The sequence below is a fragment of the Amblyraja radiata genome, chromosome 4 (assembly GCF_010909765.2).
Source record: "Amblyraja radiata isolate CabotCenter1 chromosome 4, sAmbRad1.1.pri, whole genome shotgun sequence".
Classification (NCBI taxonomy): domain Eukaryota; kingdom Metazoa; phylum Chordata; class Chondrichthyes; order Rajiformes; family Rajidae; genus Amblyraja; species Amblyraja radiata.
In genome coordinates, this window is record NC_045959.1 from 54,939,537 (window position 1) to 54,963,774 (window position 24,238).

Genomic DNA, 24,238 nt, shown 5'->3' on the forward strand with positions numbered 1-24,238 from the left:
TTTTCTTGCATATCAGGGCACATGTTGCGATGTTCATTTCCTCTGAGAAACACTGTTTGAATACAATGTTTTGGGTTAGGGAAATGTCTGTCATGTATGGGGTTAATCGTTATCTGTAATTGGATTGTAAACAGACCACCCTCATGTGGTTCGGCCCCTCAAGGTCCGGGGACCTATAAACGTCTGCTACCACGAGGTCCTGTGTCCATCTTCTGGGAGAGCGCTTAGGACTACGTGACCTTCTTGTGTGTCTCTGTTTGATCGAGGCCTAGAGGGCTTGATCAGGCAGATACGAGGATGGAACCCGCGGTGGTTTGGTACAGTAGTTGGAACTGTAATTGTGTTTTGTCAAAATAAAGTTTAGATGCGCAAGTGCTTGATTCAGTGATTTTTGACTGAAACTCGACTGGGGGGCAGCTTAGATCGAGCTATTTACATTAGGAGGGAGAGATAGATCTTGTAGGTGATTAACAGGGCAAACGGTATGCAACATTTTGTATGTATGTGCGCGTGTGTATGTATATATATATATATATATATATATATATAAAGCGATGAATTTCATATTAAAATTCAATTTATAGTCACTATTGGGTCCAAATGCCAACGTGATACAAATGATACAAATACAATACAATAGGAATTTGTATCACGTTGGCATTTGGACCCAATATTGGCTATATATAGAATTTTAATATGAAATTCATCACTTTAATTATAACAAATGCAATTTAACTATATTGATTCAAATTGACTTGAGTATATGTGCGTTTTTGCGCAATGGTGTTAGCATCTTGGTGTCGGCAACTGTTACCAACATTTGTAATTTAGCATGTGTTTATAACTGCAATTAATCTTGGTCAATAATTTCTGATGGGACTGTGGCAATATAAGTTTTTTAAGATCTGAGTTTATACCTATATATTTTAAAATTAATCTACATTTTTTTAAGTTGTCTTAGTGCCATAAATCATTCCCAGCTGAGAGGGATTAGGCAACATGATATTTAAGTTTTGGCCGGAAGTGATCCCCTAGGAGATGTGTGAAAGCAACTTATGAAAAGTAGCTAATAGTGCAGTTAGATTTTGTCATTTATTTCGGTGTGGCTGAAAATAGTCTTTTGGAGCTAAGCAGAATGATGTGGTTTGCATTTTCTCAATGAAGATGATAATGGCGGGTGCATATAGAAACAGTAAAGGATGAATGTGAAAGTATATGAGAGCACATTTCGAAGGTAGTTTTCTTTTATTAAATGCAATATGCCAGATAACATTTGACTTAAATAATGTTTCAAAACATCAATACCTCATGTATATAATGAAATTCTGTGAAATGACATAACTGTCATTTAGCAAAGGAAAAACACTGCATTGGCCAGTGATGGATTACTTACTGGTTTATCAGTTTTGTTTGATGGAAACATTTCAGCTGGAATATTAGATATTCTCTCTGCTCATCTTTACTAAATATGCATCTGAACCTCACTAGAATAGTCTGATGTGCATTCAGTGAAATAAATAAACCTATAATGACACTGGAGATTTTCTGTTTTATTACTTGAAAATTAAAAAAACCCCACAGATACTGGAAATCTAAAATAAATGCTGAAAATACTGGAAGTACTGAGCCGGTTAGACCACATCTATGGGAAGAGATATTGAGTTAACATTTCAAAGCCTTAAGATGGTTCATCAGAGTTCTGACAAAGTGTCTTCGCCCTGAACTGTTAACTCTCACAGATTTGGCCTGACCCACTGAATATTTCCAGCATTTTTAGATTTTTTAAACTTTTTCAGGTTGTGGGCACTGCTGGCAATGCTAACATTTATGGGACAACATTAATTGTCGTTGTGACGGTTATGTGACCATTTTCTTAAAATACTGCAGTTCTTTATGGTGAAAGTTCTCAGACATTGATATTGGATAGACACAAGGAACTGCAATCTCTTTTTTTCAAAAACAGACACAAAGTGCTGAAGATATTCAGCAGGTCAGGCAGCATCTGTGGGGAACATTCTGGGTCGGGATTCTCCTTCAGTTTGAAGAAGGATCCCAACCCAAAACCTCACCTATCCATGTTTTCCAGAGATGCTGATGTGCAACTTTAAGGGGATGGTGCAGTCATGTGCTTGCTGCTCTTGTTCCTCTTGGTGGTAACATTTGCAAATTGCTTTTGGAGTAGCTTATGTGAATATCTGCAGTGTTTTTTTTAGCAAGTAGACATTCCAGGCTTGGTGATATGGATGCAAGAGGAATTAATCTTTGTGGTTGGAGTGCCAATTATGTGCCTGCGTTGTCCTGGATTGGAGTTCAGCCTCTTGATGTTGTTACCACCTATAATAGCCAAAATATTAATATGGCTGGTCCAATTACATTTCTGGTCAGGGTGACTTTCAGGATATTAATGTTATAGGACTTGATTCCAGCAGTGCTATTGACTGTCAAGGATAAACAATGGACTCTCTCTTAGGAATTGTCATTGTCAGGCACTTTTGAAACATGAATGTCACTTCACTTGCCAATTATGGCTCAGTGTTGCCCACGTCTTGTTGATTGCAAGAACAAGCTGTTTCATTTTGTGATGAGCTACAAGTTTATTTTTTTGTAAACAGGGCTAATTGTGCAGTTTTTATGTAAATGCGCGATTTGTCTTGTTATTGCATAATTTCTCTAATCTCTATTAGAACAAAGCTTCCCGTTGTTCTTAACATTCTAAATGTCTGTGTTGGCCAGGGTTGTGTTGGCTTTCTTTTAATCTCCTTAATTTGTATCTTCTTCCAAACGCTAGGCCACAGCCTTCCCATTTTCACACATTCCACTCACATTTTTCCTCTCGATGGGATAGACCTTCCCGTCGCATTCCAACCTATATTTCCGAAGTTTTTAAGTTTTAATTGTTTATTTAAAAAAAAGTAACTGCTTTTTAGTGGGAGACTCTTGCAGCACTTTCCATTGATGATGTCACAGTGCGATCTCACAGACGTCCAATCACGATGGACCTCATTTACAAATGACATCACAATGGGACAGGGGTGGGAGATTGCAACCTTCACGTGGTCCGCCCTGTTTCCACGAATGCAATCAACCTGGCGTGCACAATCAAATAAGATCAAATAGAACAAGTTGTCCTCCCCCTCCCTCTCTACCCCCTCCCTCTCTACCCCCTCCCTCTCTACCCACCCGCCCTCCCTCTCTACCCACCCGCCCTCCCTCTCTACCCCCTCCTTCTCTACCCCCTCCCTCATTACCCCCCCTCCCTCTCTACCCCGTCCCTCTCTGCTGAATTTTAAGACTGAGTTGGAACTGTGTCTGGCTACACAGTCATGGGGATAGAGTGAGAAGAGCAAAGGACTAAGCATGCAGGCTTGAAGTGCTCCTGTTCCAATGGCTATAAAGAGGGAAGTATTGTTGGCAATTCATGCCAATTGTGGTGCGATAATGAGTAATTCGAGGATCCAGTTGCAAAGGGATGTGTAGAAACCCAGTTCCGTGAGCTTGATAACAAGCTTGCACGGGATGATGGTGTTGAACGTCAAGCTGTAGTCTCTGAACAACCGTTTGACATATGTGTTTTTATTGCTTAAGTGGCAGAACATAGATCCAGTGAGATTGCATCAGTGAGCTGGATCTATTGGAGCAGGAGACAAATTGTGGTGGGTTTTTGGGCTGTGGGCCGAGCATCAAAAATGTGTCTAGTAATCGATTTTCGTGACCCACATCATGGAACTACATGAAGTTTTCCACAGATTTAGATGAAATATAATTGAGAAGGATGTCATAACTCGTCAGTGCCAAAGGTTGCACATTAATTAATTAAACTAATTAGAAAATGAGATCGGGAAAGTAAGTGCCATCTAGTGGCCAATGCCCATATTACACCATGGGCAGCCTATTTCCGTGCTGCAGTCCATTTAAACTATATATTATTATACCTATATATATATATATATATATATATATCACTTGTAAATATGATTGTAATCATATATAATTAAGTATAATTATCTATATTACTAAAAGTCTGTTCTTGACCGGGTTTGGCTTTCTGTGCTGCGATTTCCGAGAGTACGCCGCCACCTACGGCCGTCATTTTTGGCCACCTCGCTCAGAGCCCCCCTCCGCCGCATGTGTGCCGAGGATTTTTCCCGTCGATGAAAATTGACAGAGATATTAATGTTTTTACAAAATTCCCCATTCTCTCTGCTGCCCCTGCTGGAGGGAGGGTGAGGGACTATAAAACCAGGAAGTGGTGTGCCTCAATCAGTCTCTGCAAGTGGTGTGCCTCAATCAGTCTCTGCAAGTGGTGTGCCTCAATCAGAGCTCTGAATGACACTGACAAATGTCTACAGCACTGTGAGTACCCTTAATTTGGTTTGAAAATGAAAATATGGGTAGAGGTAAAAAAGCACTGCCTGCAAATGGTGGTTTGGGTTGAAGTAAAAAGGCACTCTCTCTCCCCCCCTCTCTCTCCTCTCCCTCTCCTCTCCCCTCCCCCCTCCCTCTCCTCTCCCCCCCCCCTCCTCCTCCCCCCCACTCTCCTCCTCTCCCCCACTCTCCTCCTCTCCCCCCTCTCCTCCTCTCCCCCCTCTCCTCCTCTCCTCCTCTCCCCCCCTCTCCTCCTCTCCCCCCCTCTCCTCCTCTCCCCCTCTCTCCTCCTCTCCCCCCTCCCCTCCTCTCCCCCCTCCCCTCCTCTCCCCCCTCCCCTCCCCCTCTCCTCGCCCCCCCTCTCTCTTCTCCCGCCCTCTCCTTTCCCCCTCTCCTCTCCTCTCCCCCCTCTCCTCTCCCCCCTCTCCTCTCCTCTCCCCCCTCTCCTCTCCTCTCCCCCCTCTCCTCTCCTCTCCCCCCCTCCCCTCTCCCCCCCTCTCCTCCTCTCCCCCCCTCTCCTCTCCCCCCCTCTCCCCCCCTCTCCTCTCCCCCCCTCTCCTCTCCCCCCTCTCCTCTCCCCCTCCTCATCTCCCCCCCCTCCCCTCTCCTCTCCCCCCTCCCCTCCCCTCTCCTCTCCCCTCCCCCCCCCCCCCCCCCCCCTCTTTTCTCCCCCCCCCTCCCCTCCCCTCCCCCCCCTCCCCCCTCTCTCCCCCCCTCTCCCTCTCCCCCCTTCCCCTCCCTCCCCCCTCTCTCCCCCCCTCCCCTCTCCCCCCCCTCTCGCCCCCCCCTCTCCCCCCTCTCTCCCCCCTCTCCTCTCCCCCCTCTCCTCTCCCCCCTCTCCCTCCCCCTCCCCTCCTCCTCTCCCTCCTCCCCCTCCCCCTCTCCTCCTTCCCCCTTCTCCTCTCCCTCCTCCTCTCCCCTCTCCTCCCTCTCCTCTCCCCCGCCCCTCTCTCTCCCCCCCTCTCTCCCTCTCTCCCTCCCCCTCACCCTCCCCCCCCCCCCCCCTCCCTCTCCCCCCCCCTCCCCCCCCTCCTCCCCCTCTCCCCCCTCCCCCCCCCTCTCTCCCCCCCTCTCTCCTCCCTCCTCTCCTCTCCCCCCCCCCTCCTCTCCCTCCCCCTCTCCCTCCCCCCCCTCTCCTCTCCCCCCTCTCTCCTCCCCCCCCCCCTCTCCTCCCCCCCTCTCCCTCTCCTCCCCCTCTCTCCCTCCACCCCCCCTCCCCTCCCCCCCCCTCTCCCTCCCCCTCCCTCCCCCCCCCCTCCCCCCCCCCCTCCCCCCCCCCCCCTCCCTCCCTCTCTCTCCCCCTCCCTCCCTCTCCCCCCCCTCTCTCCCCCCCTCTCTCTCTCTCCCTCTCTCCCCCCTCCTCCCCTCCATTAGCGTGAGTGCGGGGGGGGGGGGGTATTTAGTGTGTGACGCTGCATGCCGCCTCCCCCCCCAACAACCGCACGTTGGGGGAACAGACCCAACGGGTTTGCACTTGGTCTAGTATTATATAAAAATAATATGACTATAATTGTGAATGTTTTTGTAATGACACTGTCGCAGAGGTGCTGCTCCTGAAGCAGCCTAATTAATGGGTGAGGGCAGTTCTTGTGGGTTCCTCCCTTTACTGAACCCCACTGACTGCCAGTATGCAGAATGGGGGTCACTGCCATAGTGGGACTGGGGCAGTTCCAGGCTGGGGGACAGTCATGCAAGGCATCTTCCAGTCGCTTTAATAAGAAATGAAATGAGACTGCAGCAGAGGTCCCAGGTTTTAAGGGCTCATGAACCTGCCTAATTAAAGGGTCAGGACAGATCCTCTAGGTTCCCCCGTTTACTGAACCCCACTGACTGCCACAGTGGGGAGAATGGGGGTAATGGCCATAGAGGGATTGGGGCAGTGCCAGGCTGGGTGACAGACCTGTAAGAGACCTGTCTTATTTTTGATGAAAATGTCACATCCTGACCAAGAATCGAATGCTCTGATGTATACTCGATGAGTATTCATTTTAAGCTCCAGTGAGCCTATATTTATGTTAGATACCCCCCCGATGGTGCCTTTGCAAATGAGGGCTATTACCTTTAACCTAAAATAACCCTAAAAGTGTTGCATTGAGTATCTGAAGGTTGTGTGTGTGTCTGTGTATACCTGTCAACCGTGTAACTGTGGATGTGTGTATGTATGTGTGAATGGATGTGTGTGTGGATGTATGTGTATGGATGTATATGTGTGCATGGATGTGTACATGTATGTCTGCGTGCGGATGGATGTGTGTGTGTGGATGTACGTGTGCATGTATGTGTGTGTGCGTGCATGCATGGAAGTGTGCGTACGGATGGATGTGTGTGTGGATGGGTGGGTGGACTGTCGCACTGTCATTCACCAGCATGCCATTATCATGAGTAATTCACTCATTGTTTAAATAATTTGACCAAATAAACAATGAAACGATAGACATTAAAATAAAACTTTATATAATCATTTATTTCCCCAATTTATTTGGTTACATTACATCTGATCTTCATCTGAATATTCTTCATCAGATTCCAAATCTTTTGATAAGTTTTGATAAGTCCATTGATAGTTCGTTCAAGTGGAGGGTCAGGCAGAGGCTACATAAAAGAAATCTCATAGTCATTAAGTCTGCATGGACTTCAATTCATAAAATTTCAACCTCTTCTTAAGCAGCTTTCTCACGGGGCGACTTGACGCAAGAGTTAACCAGAGTTGAACATCGTGGGAACCCCGTGCGATAACCGTACGGCATTCGTGGACCACCGTGGACCACCGTGGCGCTAACGGCAGGTACTCGTGTAACTTGGTGACTCGAGAGAAAATTCAAGCAAGTTTGAATTTCTCCAAGAGTGACTTGTACACTTGTGGTTGAAGATTGCAACATTATATGCACGTAGTGGCCAGTGCGATATCCGTATTAACTCTTGCGTGTACCGTGGGAACTCCTGCGAACGGTGAACCCGGAAGCTGGACAGAGGGGACAGAAGGTGAGTAATCTGGAATGAACATGCTGCTAGGTTGGGATCATTCTCTGCGAGATGATCTTAGTGCGGGAGACAAGTGTAGGAGAGGTGTACTGACTGTGTGGGCAGAACTTTGGAAGTGATTGCCCACCATTCTCAAAAGCCGCTGTGTCTCCCTGTCCCTCCAACTCCAGAGGAATCCGCGCCCCCTCATCCGCAACCCGGGTTACTCTGGAGTTGGAGCGGGGCTGGGCTAGAGTTGCTGCTGGCTGTGAGTCTCTGGGATCTCCGTGCTTGCAGTCGGTGTCCCGTTGGTCCTAACGTCTCCGGTCACCCCCCTGGACTGGAGCTGAGACTGTGAACTGTACCGCCCTTGCCCCCTCCCTCTGCAACTGCAAACAACCACACAGTTCCCAGTCTCAGCTCCTGTACAGGGGGGTGGCCGGAGACGTCACAGCCCGAGCTGCGCCCCCTCATCCGCAACCCCAAGAACAAGACGTACCTTGCACACCATCAGCTTCTGTCCCTACGGGGAGCGTGTTCCTCTGGAGTTGGAACGGGGCTGCGCTGCTGCTGCCTGTGGGTCTCTGGGATCTCAGTGCTTGCAGTGGGCCTGGGGGTCGGTGTCCCGTTGGTCCTGACGTCTCCGGTGACTGGCACTGACCTGCTGGCATCGCCAACGTGAAGACAGTGCAAAGCCCTCGCGCCGGTGCAATGGGCGGGGAGCTGAAGAGGGGAGGGAAGGGGTCACACACATGGCCGGGAAGCAGAGGGGTGTAGGTGGGGTGAAACTGAAGGGAGCGACAATCTGCTGCTGCCTGCCCGCTGAGTTAAAAAGTTCCCACGCAAGACTCACGATACACTGTATATCGTGACCGTGGGAACTTTTTAACTCAGCGGGCAGGCAGCAGCAGATTGTCAATTATTAACCCTCCCGCGCAATTACCTTCTCTTTTATGAATGGGGATTCACAATGTTCATTCAAGATTTAACGGGAAAGCTCGGGAGACGGACAAGTCACTCGCACAAATAACAGAAATGCCGAGTACCCGTGGGAACTCTTTATCTACCCCCCGTTATATCGTGTGATATCGTGCTAGACCACGACCACTTCACTCTGGTTACATCTTGCGTCAAGTCGCCCCGTGAGAAAGCCCCATTAATGTTAATGAGAATAACACTGTTACTACCATAGATAAATTAGTTCAAGTTCAAGTTCACATACACCAATTCATTTCTACATAAACATCAGCCATTTCTCACTCCAATGGAAGCCTATAAAGTGTAATCAATATTCCTCCGTTTTTCTCCCATGGTCGGGGCCTGGAAACGGCCGCTACGGACGGCACTGTGTACAGCCTTCCACGCCCGCGGAGATGATCCAAACACACTCCGTGGCTACGCGTTCGCGAATCGGCCGCTTCTTAATTAAGACCGCGGTTTCACTATGTTAAGTACATAGGCCCCGCACTTTTCCCCGGTAAGTTATCGCAGGCAGCTCTGAGAATAGATGTTAAAGAAAACTTATTAGACTTCAACAAGCTGGCATTAGAGAAAATGTTTAATTTACTTTGTTATGGATACACATAGTTTAGGCCCTCAACTTCATGAATGAATGATTGAATGAATGAATGAGTGAGTGAATGAATGAGTGAATGAATGAGTGAATGAATGAATGAGTGAGTGAATGAGTGAGTGAATGAGTGAGTGAGTGAATGAGTGAGTGAATGAGTGAGTGAATGAGTGAGTGAATGAGTGAGTGAATGAATGAATTAATGAATTAATGAATGTGAATGTACAGCTTCCAAATCTCATTTTTTCACATTATAAAAGGGTGCAATTAAATTAATTAAAGTCCATACAGATTAATTTTCATAAATTCAGACTTTCAGTTCCAGTTGATTCACAAAGTTTGACTGCAGCACCTCAGCAGGGACTTTGCTTTCAAGGCTTTGTTCCACTTCTACCCACTTAGCTGCACATTCTTCAGACTTCTTAATGCTTTTCTCACTAAATTCAATTACCCTTCTGCAAGTTTCCACGACATGTATTCCACAGAACAACAAAGAACATTCAGCGGAATCTCCAGTAAAACAGGCATCAGTAGAAGCACTCTCAGCCATGTTGTGTGCTCCCTGCCTAACTAGCCTCAAACAAAGCGCGTGATTTGCCAACTGGCGTCCGACTCAATGTCAAACGTGCTTTGATTGGACTAAAAATACCCGAAAATTAATAAAAATGTGCAAGTTTTGTTCTTGACGAGTTTCAGGGATGATTTATATAATATTTTTACACAATATGTGAAAATTTCATGTAGTTCCGTGAGTTGGGTCACGAAACTGCACAAAAAAGTTCCTCGGCCCACAGCTGAAAGGTAGTAATCGTGCCACAATCAACTTCTCAAAGAACTTCATCACCTCAGACGTTAAAGCCACCGGAAAATACTTTGTAAGATTTTGTACGTATAAAAGCCTGTGTGAAATGCAGTATGAACACTGCAGAATAGTGTACTTCAACAAAAAGATAGTGAACCATTGTTCATTTTACATAGAAACATAGAAACATAGAAATTAGGTGCAGGAGTAGGCCATTCGGCCCTTCGAGCCTGCACCGCCATTCAATATGATCATGGCTGATCATCCAACTCAGTATCCCGTACCTGCCTTCTCTCCATACCCTCTGATCCCCTTAGCCACAAGGGCCACATCTAACTCCCTCTTAAATATAGCCAATGAACTGGCCTCGACTACCCTCTGTGGCAGGGAGTTCCAGAGATTCACCACTCTCTGTGTGAAAAAAGTTCTTCTCATCTCGGTTTTAAAGGATTTCCCCCTTATCCTTAAGCTGTGACCCCTTGTCCTGGACTTCCCCAACAACGGGAGCAATCTTCCTGCATCTAGCCTGTCCAACCCCTTAAGAATTTTGTAAGTTTCTATAAGATCCCCTCTCAATCTCCTAAATTCTAGAGCGTATAAACCAAGTCTATCCAGTCTTTCTTCATAAGACAGTCCTGACATCCCAGGAATCAGTCTGGTGAACCTTCTCTGCACTCCCTCTATGGCAATAATGTCCTTCCTCAGATTTGGAGACCAAAACTGTACGCAATACTCCAGGTGTGGTCTCACCAAGACCCTGTACAACTGCAGTAGAACCTCCCTGCTCCTATACTCAAATCCTTTTGCTATGAAAGCTAACATACCATTCGCTTTCTTCACTGCCTGCTGCACCTGCATGCCCACTTTCAATGACTGGTGTACCATGACACCCAGGTCTCGCTGCATCTCCCCTTTTCCTAGTCGGCCACCATTTAGATAATAGTCTGCTTTCCGTTTTTGCCACCAAAATGGATAACCTCACATTTATCCACATTATACTGCATCTGCCAAACATTTGCCCACTCACCCAGCCTATCCAAGTCACCTTGCAGTCTCCTAGCATCCTCCTCACAGCTAACACTGCCCCCCAGCTTAGTGTCATCCGCAAACTTGGAGATATTGCCTTCAATTCCCTCATCCAGATCATTAATATATATTGTAAATAGCTGGGGTCCCAGCACTGAGCCTTGCGGTACCCCACTAGTCACTGCCTGTCATTGTGAAAAGGACCCGTTTACTCCTACTCTTTGCTTTCCTGTTTGCCAGCCAGTTCTCTATCCACATCAATACTGAACCCCCAATGCCGTGTGCTTTAAGTTTGTAAACTAATCTCTTATGTGGGACCTTGTCGAAAGCCTTCTGGAAGTCCAGATACACCACATCCACTGGTTCTCCCCTATCCACGCTACTAGTTACATCCTCGAAAAATTCTATAAGATTCGTCAGACATGATTTACCTTTTGTAAATCCATGCTGACTTTGTCCAATGATTTCACCACTTTCCAAATGTGTCACCACTTTCCAAATGAAAATGCTTTGTAAATTGAAGGAACAACTCCAGATTCAATGATGTTACTGTAATCTATCACCCCATATCACACCCATTCTCCAAAAAGAGAATATAATTTGATACATCCACATTTTGTGATGAACAGTGTATCACAATGTTGCATTACTGGGTGGATTATACTATTTTGCTGTTTTACCATGTATTCTTAACGATGTTAAGCAAAGATGCTAGAGGAGCCCCTAGGATCTTTGATGTTAAGAGGTGATATGATGGATTTGACCTCAATTGAGTTTTAGACGAGGGAAAGATTTCCACTGGTTGAGTAATTTGTTACTAAAGGAGCAAATTAATGTAATTATCAAAAATTTGTAAAGAAATACGTTTTTTTCTTCATTTAAAAAAATGCAGAAATAATAACACAAACATAGTTAACAAAAACATTAAAAAAGTGGATAAATATTTAATTAAGAATGTCGCAAAATGTAGCTAATGGCAAAACTGATTCTTGGCTAGATCTCACAGCTAACACATACACAGTCGGTCAAATTGCTGCCTCCATGTTAGAAACTTCTAAGAAGCTATGATTGAGAACCTTTCTCAGCTGCAATGTCTGGATAGATGACAATTGAATGTTCTGAACAATTATGAACAACCTATTTTCTTTGTAGAATGTCTGTAATGATCAAATTCAACGATATTCAGTGCATGCACATAAACAAATGGAATAATTACTGTTACTTATTCAAATCTCAAAATTGTGCTATTGCTTTATAATTTCTCCTTAAGCTGGTAGGACTTTTGATGAAAAAGAATTTGTTCCATTGAGCATTTTAAAAAGATGGAGGCTTATATTAATTTAGCTTGTTTGTTGAAAATTGATTTGGTTGTTAATGAAAATGTGATAAATGGTTTAGGAGAAGATGGGTATCTAGTTTTGTGGGACATTTTATTTATTTAGCGAATGCAAAGTCCTTTAGCCAAGCAGTTGCCTCTTGATCTGCTGTATGAAGGGTGACAAGTCCTCCTTTGAGTCTTTGTTGAGGGCATGCTTCAATGATGTGTTGCATTGTTTGCTGCTCTCCACAAGCACACCGTGGGGTTGGGCTGCTGCCCCATTTGTGAAGGCTTGCCAAGCAGGGGCCATGTCCAGTCCTGAATCTATTCAGCGTCGTCCACTGCTGCCTTGGGAGATTGGTGCCAGGGACCGGTAGGGTGGGGTCTGACACCAGATGTTTATTTGGGACGTCCTTGGACTCCCATTCCCTTTTCCAAGCTGATTGGATGGTGAAATCAGCTGGTGGTGGGCTCTTCCAAATTGGTCGTCTAGATGGAAGTCGAGCAGTGGGTGGGTTGAAGATGTCCATGTGAATTGGCAGGTGAGGGGAGTTTTTGGTCTTTTGGAGCATCCTTTGAGTGAGGACTACTCGCCGGATGTGTGGAGGGGCTATGTTGGATAGGACAGGGAGCCAGGGGAGTGGTGTTGAGTGGATTGTTCCTGTGATGATCCTCATTGTTGAGTTCAATTGGGTGTCCACATGGTGTGTGTGGGATGACCTGGACCAAACAGGGGCACAATATTCGGCTGAAGAAAATGCAAGGGCTAGTGCTGAAATGCGCAGTGTGGGGGCTGCTGCCCCCCACTTTGAGCCAGCAAGCTTACTGAGGAGATTGTTTCTGGACTTCACCTTAGCTGCTGTTCTTTTGAGATGTTCCTTGAAGGATAGGGTCCTGTCAAGGGTCACTCCGAGGTAGGTTGGACATCAGCCCAGCAGATTAAAATCATTGCCAGGTAATATCTGCTTTTAATGTGGGTTTAAAATCTTTTTTTTTTAGAGGAAGGAACAGTCCACATTATTATTACTTTGACTTGAGTGGAGTTAATTGTGCATGTTCTCTGGATCTTTTCTTATTCGATGGTGCTTTACCTTCTTTAATTCTTTTTTAGCAAGTTGAAAAAACTGAGTGAAGATAGCCTCACAAAGCAGCCTGAAGAAGTTTTTGATGTATTGGAAAAGCTTGGTGAAGGGTGAGTGTCATATTATTTAAGATATTGTTTTCTTTTCCCTTTTTCCATCTTTCCCATCCTAATCACCTGGTTCCATCTGCCCATCATCCCCCATTCCATTTGGTTCCATCAATCAACTACTAGCCTCTAATCCACCCCACTTCCCTTGTATTATTATAAACTGGCAATATTTCCTGTTCCTTCTCAGCCCTGATGCAGGTTAATGACCCAAAACATTGACTTAAACCATTTGGTCGATCTTTATTCCTTGGAACACAACAGTTTGAGGCGTGATCTTAGTTTTTTCCCCAGTGTAGGGGATTAAAGAACCAGTGTCCATAGGTTTAATGTGAGAGGGGAAAGATTTAATAGGAACCTGAAGGGCATTTTCTTCATACAGAGGAGGGTGGTGGGTGGATGGAATGAGCGGTCAGAGGAAGTGGTTGAGACAGATACAATAATGACATTTAAAAGACATATGGACAGGTATGTGTGTAGGAAAGATTTAGAGAGATATGGACCAGCTGCTGGCAAATGGGACCAGCTTAGATGAGGCATCTTGGTTAGCATGGACGAGTTGGGATAAAGGGCCTGTTTCTGTGATGAATGATTCTATATGAACAATTACTGTATTAACAATTTGACCTGGTACAATCAAACTAATGCTATGGCCAAGAATGCACCTCACACCTCGACTTCCTCAGTAGATGAAGGAAATCCTGTATGTCTCCAATGACTGTTTACAATTTCTCCAGATGCATCATTGAAGGTGTTCTATCTGGATGGACCACAGCTTAGTTCAGCAACTGCTCTGCCTAAGACCGCAAACTAAAACTGCAGAGATGATTTAGGTTCATTTTTGTCACATGTACCAAGGTACAGTGAAAAGCTTTGTATTGCATGCTATCCAAACAGATCAGATATACTGTGCATAAATACGATACGATAAACTTTATTCATCCCCGGAGGGAAATTAGTCAATACAATCAAGCCAAACTTAAGAGCAATATATAGCGCAAAGGGGAAAATATAGTTCTCAGCATTGTAGTGCACCAGTTCAATGGACAAAGACCAATGTCTACAATAGGGTAGAAGTGAATCTGATAGTACCCCAGCTTATGGAAGGAATGTTCATAAACCTGATAACATGGGAGGAAGAACCTGTTTCCAAGTCTGGTGGTGCACATTTTCAAGTTACTGTACCTTCTGCCACAGGGAGAAGGAGGAATGACCGGGGCGGGACAACTCTTTGAGTCTGAAGAAGGGTTTCGGCCCGAAACGTCGCCTATTTCCTTCGCTCCATAGATGCTGCTGCACCCGCTGAGTTTCCCCAGCAATTTTGTGTACCAACTCTTTGATTATGTTGGTTCCTTTTTCGAGACAGCATGAAGTGTAGGTGTAGTCAATGGTGGGAAGTTTGGTCTGTGTGATGTACTGGGCTCATCTCCAACTGTAATTTATTGTGGTCTTGGGTGGAGCTTTTTCAAACCAAGCTGTGATGCAACTCGACTGTATGCCTTCTATCGAAGGTAGACACACATTGCTGGAGTAACTCAACGGGACGGGCAGCATCTCTGGAGAGAAGGAATAGGTGACGTTTCAGGTCAAAACTCTTCTTCAGACTGATGTCAGGGGAGTGGGCGGTACAGAGATAAAATAAGATTTAAACCAGAATCTGCAGTTCTTTCCTACAAATGTATGCTTTCTATGGTGCATCTGTAGAAGTCATAACAGTCATCGGAGACACGATGAAGTTCCTCACTCTCCTTTGGAAATAGAGGTATTGGTGTGCCTTCTTGACTGTCGCATCAATGTGTTGATCCACTGCAGATCATTGGTGATATTAACGCCAAGAAACTTGAACCATGCTTCCTGAAGTCGATAATTATCTCCTTTGTCTTGCTGACATAGAGGGAGATATTATTGTCCTGACACCATGTTGCCAATTTCTCTGACTCCTTCCTGTACTCTGTCACATTGTTTGTGATTCGGACCACCACAGTGGTGTAGTCCGCAAACTTGTAGATGGAGTTAAAGCCGAATTAAGCCATAAAGTTGTGAGTGTAGGGAGTATAGTAGAGGACTAATTATGCATTCTTGTGCGGCAACCGTGTTGAGAATTTTAGGAGAGGAGGTGTTGTCACCGATCATCACTGATTGTGGTCTGTGGGTCAGAAAGTTGAGGATCCAGTGGCAGAGGGAGTGCTAATTCCTGGGTCCAGGAGTTTGGAGATGAGTATGGATGGAATTATGGTGTTGAAATCAATAAATAGGAGTCTAACGGAAGAGTTCTTGTGGACGTTTCCATGTTGTATCTCTCTGGAAATCTAGAATGCTGTTTTTGGATCCCATTTCTTATGTACCTACCTCTGAAACTTTGCTTAAAATCTCTCTCTTAGTCACCTCATAAACTTTCCTCATCTTGACTTGGTCTGTGTTTTTCTGAACAATCCTTTGACATTTTCTTTGTTAAGGTTACAAGAGAAATGCAGGTTAGCTGAATAATTCAAATTAATAGCATTATTTTAATTCGCATTGCAATAGCTTAATAGACACGATCGTGTGAAAATAAAATAAAATGAATATATGTCAATTGTTTTTCACTACAACAAATAGCAAATAGTTTATGATTGAAATTGCGGACAATTTTGTGAATTTAATTATACTCCCATTAACCATTACAAAAAGATGGATTTACTTCATTGCAAATCCTGTATTAACTATTAATTTATTTCCTTTATGCTTAAAATCTTTTTCCTTTTCCTTTTTCTAGATCCTATGGTAGTGTTTTTAAAGCCATCCATAAAGAATCTGGACAGGTTGTTGCCATAAAGCAAGTGCCAGTGGAGTCTGACCTACAGGAAATTATTAAGGAAATTTCAATAATGCAACAATGTGATAGGTATGAGTAATGGAATGTGGCAATTCCACTTGGCAGAATAATGCATTTTACAGATGTTCACCATAAGTGTTATAATTTAGTAAATATGTAAAACCAGAATATTTTCAAGCTATACTACTCTCTGACTATTTTTGGATTAGGCCTGTTGAATTGAAATTGGTTTGACATGGGTTTGGAACATCTGTCCTTGATCTTTTACTGCTCTTTGTTTGTGCTTTTTTTTAATAGATGCTTTTGATACTAATGTTCTGCACAATCATGTTTTCTTTAATTCTTTGTTTTAAATCAATTATTTTTGTACTGCAATTTAGAGCTTTGCGTTATTATCTAGTTTTACAAATGAACTACTAACTCAGTGGTGTGTCTCAGAGTGTGTTCATCCTGTAGCTACTGGTCTAAAACCAGCAACTGCAGGATCTATTAAAAAAAAAAGGCAGTGACTTGCTTATACTGTTTGGCATCAAAATGAATTCTTACAGCTTTCCACATGCTTCCATGTTTATTCTGAGCTCCACCCATTGTTAAGTTTTAAATGGTTTGAGGGAGGAGAAGCATTTCTGCCAATTTTGTGAAAATTTTAGAAGAATGGGTTGATTCCATTTACTTTAATATGAAGTTAGTGTACAAGAGGAGTGATGGTGAAGATGCTCTTGCAGAATTTGTCTTGAATCTGGCATTGTACATTTGCTTTGGAAGTTAACGTAAGCAGGGGAGATGTCTTTATCCCCAAAAGGCACTTTAGATAAAGCTCATTCAAGAAATAGGAAAAAAATCAAGGTTGAATTGCCACAGATCAACGAGTAGTACACCAGGCAGAGGTAAAATTGTTAATATGATTGGAACCCTGTCTGCTCATGTACAGAGCTTGACTCTGTTTAGATCAAGGGTCATTCCTGAAAGTGTATTTAGGATATTCATAGAAATGTATTGTCTAACAGATTTTAATGTAATTAGCAGAATAGATAAAACATACCAGCTAATTTGGTGTATTTGGACTTTTGGAAGACCTATAATAATTTATCATGACATTATTAAATAAATTAGAAATCACAGTATTAGGGGTAATATACAGACATGGATTGAGGATTAGCTAACCGATAGAAAACACGTAGGTCATTTAAGGGCTGGAAGGTTGTGACGAGTGGAATATTACAGGGTTTGCTTGGATATCAGTTGTGAAAAGTCTACATCATTGCTTTGGAAGAACTGATCGAGTGTGATATATCCATGTTTTCTGATGTAGCAAGGTTGTGCAGCAGTTGGGCCTGTAAAGAGGATATAGGAAAGATTTAGGAGGATAAAGTGAATGGTCGAGGCAAGGCGGAATATATGGTGGAAAAAATATGGGGCAATCCACCTTTGTATTAAATAGTTTGAAAGTTGTGGCTGTTCAGAGGAATGTGAATGTCCATGCAAACCATTCAGTAAAAGTAAATAATTGAAAATCAAAAATCTGTTGATGTTGGAAATCCGAAATCCGAAACAAGCGCGTAAAATTATGCCATCACTCAGCGGGACAGGCAATACCCAATGAAAGAGTAAAGGTTAATATTTCAGATTTCAGATCAGGGAAGCTGTATTTTCTTTTACCAAAATAGACAACTTCCTGTTGTTGCACATTATTTTCTATAAGCCACATCCTTGCCCATTCTCTAACTCACCTACATCACCCTGAACCCTCCCACTACCCGCCCCATAGCCTACACTATCACACAGCTTTATATCTTCAGCCAACGTAGAAATATTGCACTTGATAATTAATGTACAGGTTCAGTGAGGAGGATTAAATGTAAAAACATTTTGCTCCAGTTATTTGGCCCTGGTGAAATTGCATTTTAGAAGATTGTGTACAGATCTGGTCTTCCTACATGAAGAATTCAGTTACAGTAAAGATTCACCAGACTGATTGTTGATATGATAAATTTGTTGACTAAGGAGAGATTAAATAGACTGGGACTATACTTGAGTTTGGTAATTTCATTGAAACGTAGAACTTTTTTACAGGGCAGGGATGGTTTCATCTGGTTAGAGAGTGCAGAACCAGTGATTAAATTCTCAAAGAGTTGTCTATTTAGGACAGCGATTATTTCTTCACATGTAGGGTATGAATCTTTGCAATTCCATTCAGTGGGCTGAGGAAGCTTGGCCAATGAATATGTTCAAGACAGAGGTGAATAGGATTTTAGATGTTAATGGAATCACCGGTGTGGAGTTAGTACAGGAAATTGATATTGAAATAGAAGATCAGCCATGAACTATTGTTTACCTCTTTGATGTCCCTCGGACTATCCTTGACTGGACTTTGCTGGCTTTACCTTGCACTAAACGTTATTCACAGTAAATGGATTGATTGCAATTATGTATTGGCTTTCTGCTGACTGGTTAGCATGTAACAAAAAGCTTTTCACTGCACCTTGGTACACGTGACAATAAATTAACCAATTATGGGGCTGACATGAAGGTTGAATGGCCTACATCCACTTTCTCTTGTGTTGTTATGAAATGTATCAATTTTAATTTCCTGGCTTCAAAGTTTCTGGATGCAGGTAAAATTCCTCAATTACCCTCAAATTCTACAATGATTTACTTTAACGATGTCCCAGAGTTATTGTTCTGTTTGCGAAGGAAAATAGATCCTTCCTACTCACACTAATTGTACTTTTCTAATTTATATACATTAATTAAATCTCTCCTGGATTTCATCTGTTGATAGGAAATTAAGCCCAGCTATCTTGTCCATAGTAACTAAATTCTCCTGTCCTGTGGAGACACAAGTGATTGCATATGCTGGAATCTTGAGCAAAAAACAAAGAGCTGGAGAAAGTGAGGATCCATTTACCCCCATAGATGTTGTCAAGCTTGCTGAATTCCTGCAACACTTTGTCTCCTGTCTTGTAATCATCCTTGCATAAAGGGACACCCCATCTGGTGCTATCGCATTCTCGCTGTAATGTGCTGATCTGAACTGCACTCCAGACTGGCCTGGCTAATATTTTATTGCACAATTTCCTGCTTTTGTGTTGTATGTTTTGGCTAGTAAGGTATTCAGTGTACCTTCTTAACTAGTTGCCTACCTCACCTGTTACTTTTGGAGAATGGCAGGCTTGCGTTTAAATACCAATATGTTTCTCCACATTTTGTGTATTATTGTGTATTATCTCCAATTGCTTTTCTTTCCCAAGTATCTTTCTTAATATTTCTTAAGATTAAATTCCAATTGTCACCAAGTCATCTATTGACATTTTCCTGCAGTCTATTATTTCTTCCTTGCAAACACACGGGTCAATTTTGCCACATCCGAAAATCACAGGTCTTAATCCACCGTATAAATCACTGAAAATCAATGTATCCATTGCAAGTTCTCTGTAAAAATTTAGCAGTTCAATATGTGGAACCTGCTGAAATAGAGAGGATTTTGCAGCAGTGTTTAAAAGACATTGGTTGAAAATTTCCTGACTTTGGTTTCATGGTCTGGTCGTATTTAAATGTCTAAGACAATAGAAAGTGTTCCCATGTCACTGGTTGATTTGGTCATGGATTTAGAAAAGGCAAAAAGCAGATTCTTTGACAACCGTTTTATGTTACTTTTCTGATTTCATAAACTATCTTTCTCCTGATGCTTGAGTTGTTACATGACGATACAATCATTTGCTTGAACTTTTGCAGCTAATGTCATCGATATGTATCTCACTGCAATGGCCTTCTGGGAAGTGCAAAGGGAGAGGGGATTTTATGTTCATTCGGATTTCACGAGCGAATCCATGTTCGCTTGCCAGTATTGACATAGCTGTGTCCACAGATACAGCTAATCAGATCTGATAATGTTTACCCTCAGCACAGCTGATAATGTACCTGCCTTAAGCATGCATGTGGCCTTCCTGCCAGTTTAAGTTTTGGTATCACATTTTAGTCATTTGTCCCATGTGAAAAATATCTGATACACTAACATGCATTTTTGACTCTTATTCACTAATGTAATTATGTTATATGTAATATGATGCATGCTTTTGCAGCTTAGTTAAATGCTATCCACCTCTTCAACCATCAGCATGCTTCTGTTTAAGAAGCACCCCCTCCCCGGGTACTTTCCCTTGCAACCGCAGGAAATGCTACACATGTAGCTTTACCTCCCCCCTCGACTCCATCCAAGGACCCAATCAGTCTTTCTAGGTGAGGCAGCGGAACACCTGCACCTCCTCCAACCTCATCTACTGCATTCCAGGTGTCAACTTCTCTACATCGGCGAGACCAAGCGCAGGCTCGGCGATCACTTCGCCCAAAACCTACGCTTAGTTCGTACTAACCAACCTGATCACCCGGTTGCTCAGCACTTCAACTCCCCTTCCCATTCCCAATCTGACCTTTCTGTCCTGGACCTCCTCTATTGCCAGAGTGAGGCCCAGCGCAAATTGGAGGAACAGCACCTCATATTTCGCTTAGGTAGTTTACACCCCAGCGGTATGAACATTGACCTCTAATTTTAGATAGCCCTTGCTTTCTCCCTCCTTCCCCTCCCCCTTTCCAGCTCTCTCACAAAGACTACTGTCTCCGCCTCTTCCTTTCATTTTCCCGCCCCTCCCCCGACATTATTCTGAAGAAGGGTCTCGACCGGAAACGTCGCTATTCCTTCACTCCATAGATGCTACCTCACCCGCTGAGTTTCTCCAGCATTTTTTGTCTATCAGCACGCTTCTCATACTTATTCAATCAAAGACATTTATAAATTGATCTGAGAAGAGATTAGCTTATCTTGGCATCATGTTCGGCACAGACATTGTGGGTCGAAGGGCCTGTTCCTGTTTGTACTATCTTTTATATTATAAGTGGTTCACAATTATCTATTCAAGATGGATTAAGTATTATTAAACCCAGTAAAATAATTTGAGATAGTGGTTGTTTGAAATGGAGAAATTCTCAATGATTGCCAAATTAAATTTTAAGGTTTCCTGTAATTGGATATTATCCCCAAGTTCTGACATCCATACACTTACAATTTAACTACAGAAGAGAAAGTGTTCGAAAATGGTGCTTTCCCCTCTATCTCCATAGGAGATGCAACTCTGCCTTTTTCAACATTATGCAACGGAGCTCGAGAAGTTGGCACTTGGATTCTGTTGAATCTGTTCCTGTCTTTAGAGTTTTTGAGTGATACATTGTGAAAATAGGCCCTTTGGCCCAACTCGCCCACACCGGCCCAACATTGTCCCAGCTACCCTAGTTTCACTTGCCTGCGCTTGGTCATAACCTTCCAAATCTGTCCTATCCATGTACCTGTCCAGCTTTTTCTTAAACGATGGGATAGTCCCAACCTCAATTACCTCATCTGGCAGTTTGTTCCATACACCCACCACCCTTTGTGTGGAAAAAGTTACCCCTCGGATTCCTATTAAATCCTAATAAATTCCTATTTTATGTTATATGTAGGAAAGAATTGCAGATGCTGGTTTAAATCGAAGGTAGACACAAAATGCTGGAGTAATTGAGCGGGACAGGCAGCATCTCTGGAGAGAAGGAATGGGTGATGTTTCGGGTCGAGACCCTTCTTCAGTCCTGAGATGCTGCCTGTCCCCGCTGAGTTACTCCAGCATTTTGTGTCTACCTGTCTTCATATTATCTCATTCTGGAATGTAATACTTCACACAATCAAATCCTTATTTAGTAATATTATTCAGCCATCTGTCTGCACAGATTACCTAAAGACATGCAATATAATCCACCTGATGGTGTTTTCTTAAAAGTTTGATTATGTAATGCATGCAGGTGCATCCGCCTCTTCAGAAAGTTGGCCAATAGTCCCTCTGGGACATCGTGGTAAAGGATCTTTTGGGCTTACCCTATTGTAAAGACCAATATGCACTGTGGTTAGTCTGAGCATTTGGAAAAAAGGAACATATGGGTCCCATTCATTAAAAATAGCAACCTGCTTCAACTCTGGCCAGTCAAATGGATGTTTACGATGTCTGTGCCCTTGAGGGCAGACTTTATAAAGCTGTACTTAATTCCTCAGTGCTAACAGGCCAGTAGCTAGCTTTGATAACACAGTGTTTGCAGTAACATCTGATTTACTTTGTGTAATTTATAGCACTTAATGATTCTATTTAGACAAGGTATAGGTCCATTTATGTTGCAGGTGCTGATTAACTTGCAGTTTGTCTTCAAACTGTTCTCAAAAAGTCTTGAACTTTGTGTATTCCTTAATGTTTCAAATAGTTAAGAAATGGTATTTCCCTGTAGGAATAAATGATATGAAAGGATGGAGATTTATTAATGAATACAAAATGAATTATAGCATTATTTGTATGTTTATATATCAATAATGAAAATACCACAATTGAGCAGAAGTTGAAAAATAAATTAGGTATTCCTGTTTCATTTTCTGATCAAATCATTGCTAGAAATTTAAGAATGACCAAAATCAGCACTGAATATTGTTAGTGCAGCATGAACCAGAATGAATAACTTCCCATGAAACGCTAGTAATTACAATAGACAATAGGTGCAGGAGTAGGCCATTCGGCCACTCGAGCCAGCACCGCCATTCAATGTGATCATGGCTGATCATCCACAATCAGTACCCCATTCCTGCCTTCTCCCCATATCCCCTGACTCCGCTATCTTTAAGAGTCCTATCTAGGTCTCTCTTAAAATTAACCGGCCTCCACCGCCCTCTGAGGCAGAGAATTCCACAGACCCACCACACTCTGTGTGAAAATGCTCTCATAAAGTCATAAGGAATAGGAGTAGAATTAGGACATTCAGCCCATTAAGTCTACTCCGCCATTCAATCATGGCTGATCTATCTCTCCCTTCTCACCGCATTCTCTTGCCTTCTCCCCATAATCTCTGACACCTGTACTAATCAAGAATCAATCTGTCTATCTCTGCCTTAAAAATATCCACTGACTTGGCCTCCACAGCCTTCTGTTGCAAAGAATTCCACAGTTTCACCACCCTCTGACTAAAGAAATTTACCCTCATCTCCTTCCTAAAAAAACGTCCTTTAATTCTGATGCTCTGACCTCTAATCTTAGACTCTCCTACTAGTGGAAACATCCTCTCCACATCCACTCTATCCAGCCTTTCACTATTCTGTATGTTTCAATGAAGTCCCCCATCATTCTTCCAAACTCCAGTGAGTACAGGCACAGTGCCGGCAAACGCTCATCATAGGTTAACCTACTCATTTATGGGACCATTCGTGTAATACAGGAGATTAGAGTGGGAGCCTTTGATGCCGTGGACAAAGCTGTTGCACAACACGAAAAGGGCTTGAACTGGGGCTGGTTATCCCATCTATTTTTGGTTTATCTTGGACGAAAACAAGGCCATTTTGGGAAGATAATGGGAAAGTTATGATTTTTAACAATTTTTTTGTTTTATTTTCAGTGCTTATGTCGTGAATTACTATGGCAGCTATTTTAAAAATACGGATCTCTGGATAGTTATGGAATATTGTGGGGCTGGTTCTGTGTCCGATATTATCCGACTACGAAACAAAACAGTAAGTATGTTAAGTTTGTCAACATATGCTTAAAGTAATGTAACTGAATCTTTTCTCCTTTACAGAATATTAAAATAAGTATAATAAAGCAAAATAATCAATTTATCCTCAGAAAGTTATGGTGTGTTCAAACTGATCAGGATGTCTTCATACAAGGAACACTAACTTAACCTGATGATACACTTCTGGGCAAATTGGATATTAGCTTTTTTATTGCAATGGACTATTGAGGCATAAGCCAACCAAATTTGTATAGATGGTAATAAAATGGAACTGCAGATGTGGGTTTATACCAAAGATCGACACAAAATGTTGATAACTCAGCGGGCCAGGTAACATCTCTGGAGAAAAAGGATAGGTGAAATTTTGGGTCGGGACCCTCCTTCACACTGATTGTAGGGGGGAGGAACTGGAAGCAACAAAAGACCAGGGCAAATCAGGGCCGGCAACAGTTGACATCAAGCTGGGTAGTTGCAATAAGCGAGTTCGGTATTTCGACTGCGCATACCCAGGTCATAGGTCATTTGCTGGCAACTGTGGTGCTGCGTTCTGTGCAGGCCTGTGTTTCATCCGTGGTCGGGGTTGGGTCTCCGGCGCTGCGGGCGCTGTTGAATTGCTACTG

General features: G+C 43.2%; 1 protein-coding gene across 1 annotated transcript in view; it reads left to right on the top strand.

Annotated features, from left to right (window-relative positions):
• Nucleotides 1-24,238, top strand: part of stk3 (serine/threonine kinase 3) — a 313,612-nt gene that overhangs the window by 40,855 nt on the left and 248,519 nt on the right. The window contains exons 2-4 of the mRNA XM_033019460.1: nt 13,154-13,234; nt 15,987-16,115; nt 23,502-23,616. Of these exons, the coding sequence (XP_032875351.1) occupies nt 13,154-13,234; nt 15,987-16,115; nt 23,502-23,616 (325 nt within the window). The remainder of the gene's footprint in view (nt 1-13,153; nt 13,235-15,986; nt 16,116-23,501; nt 23,617-24,238) is intronic.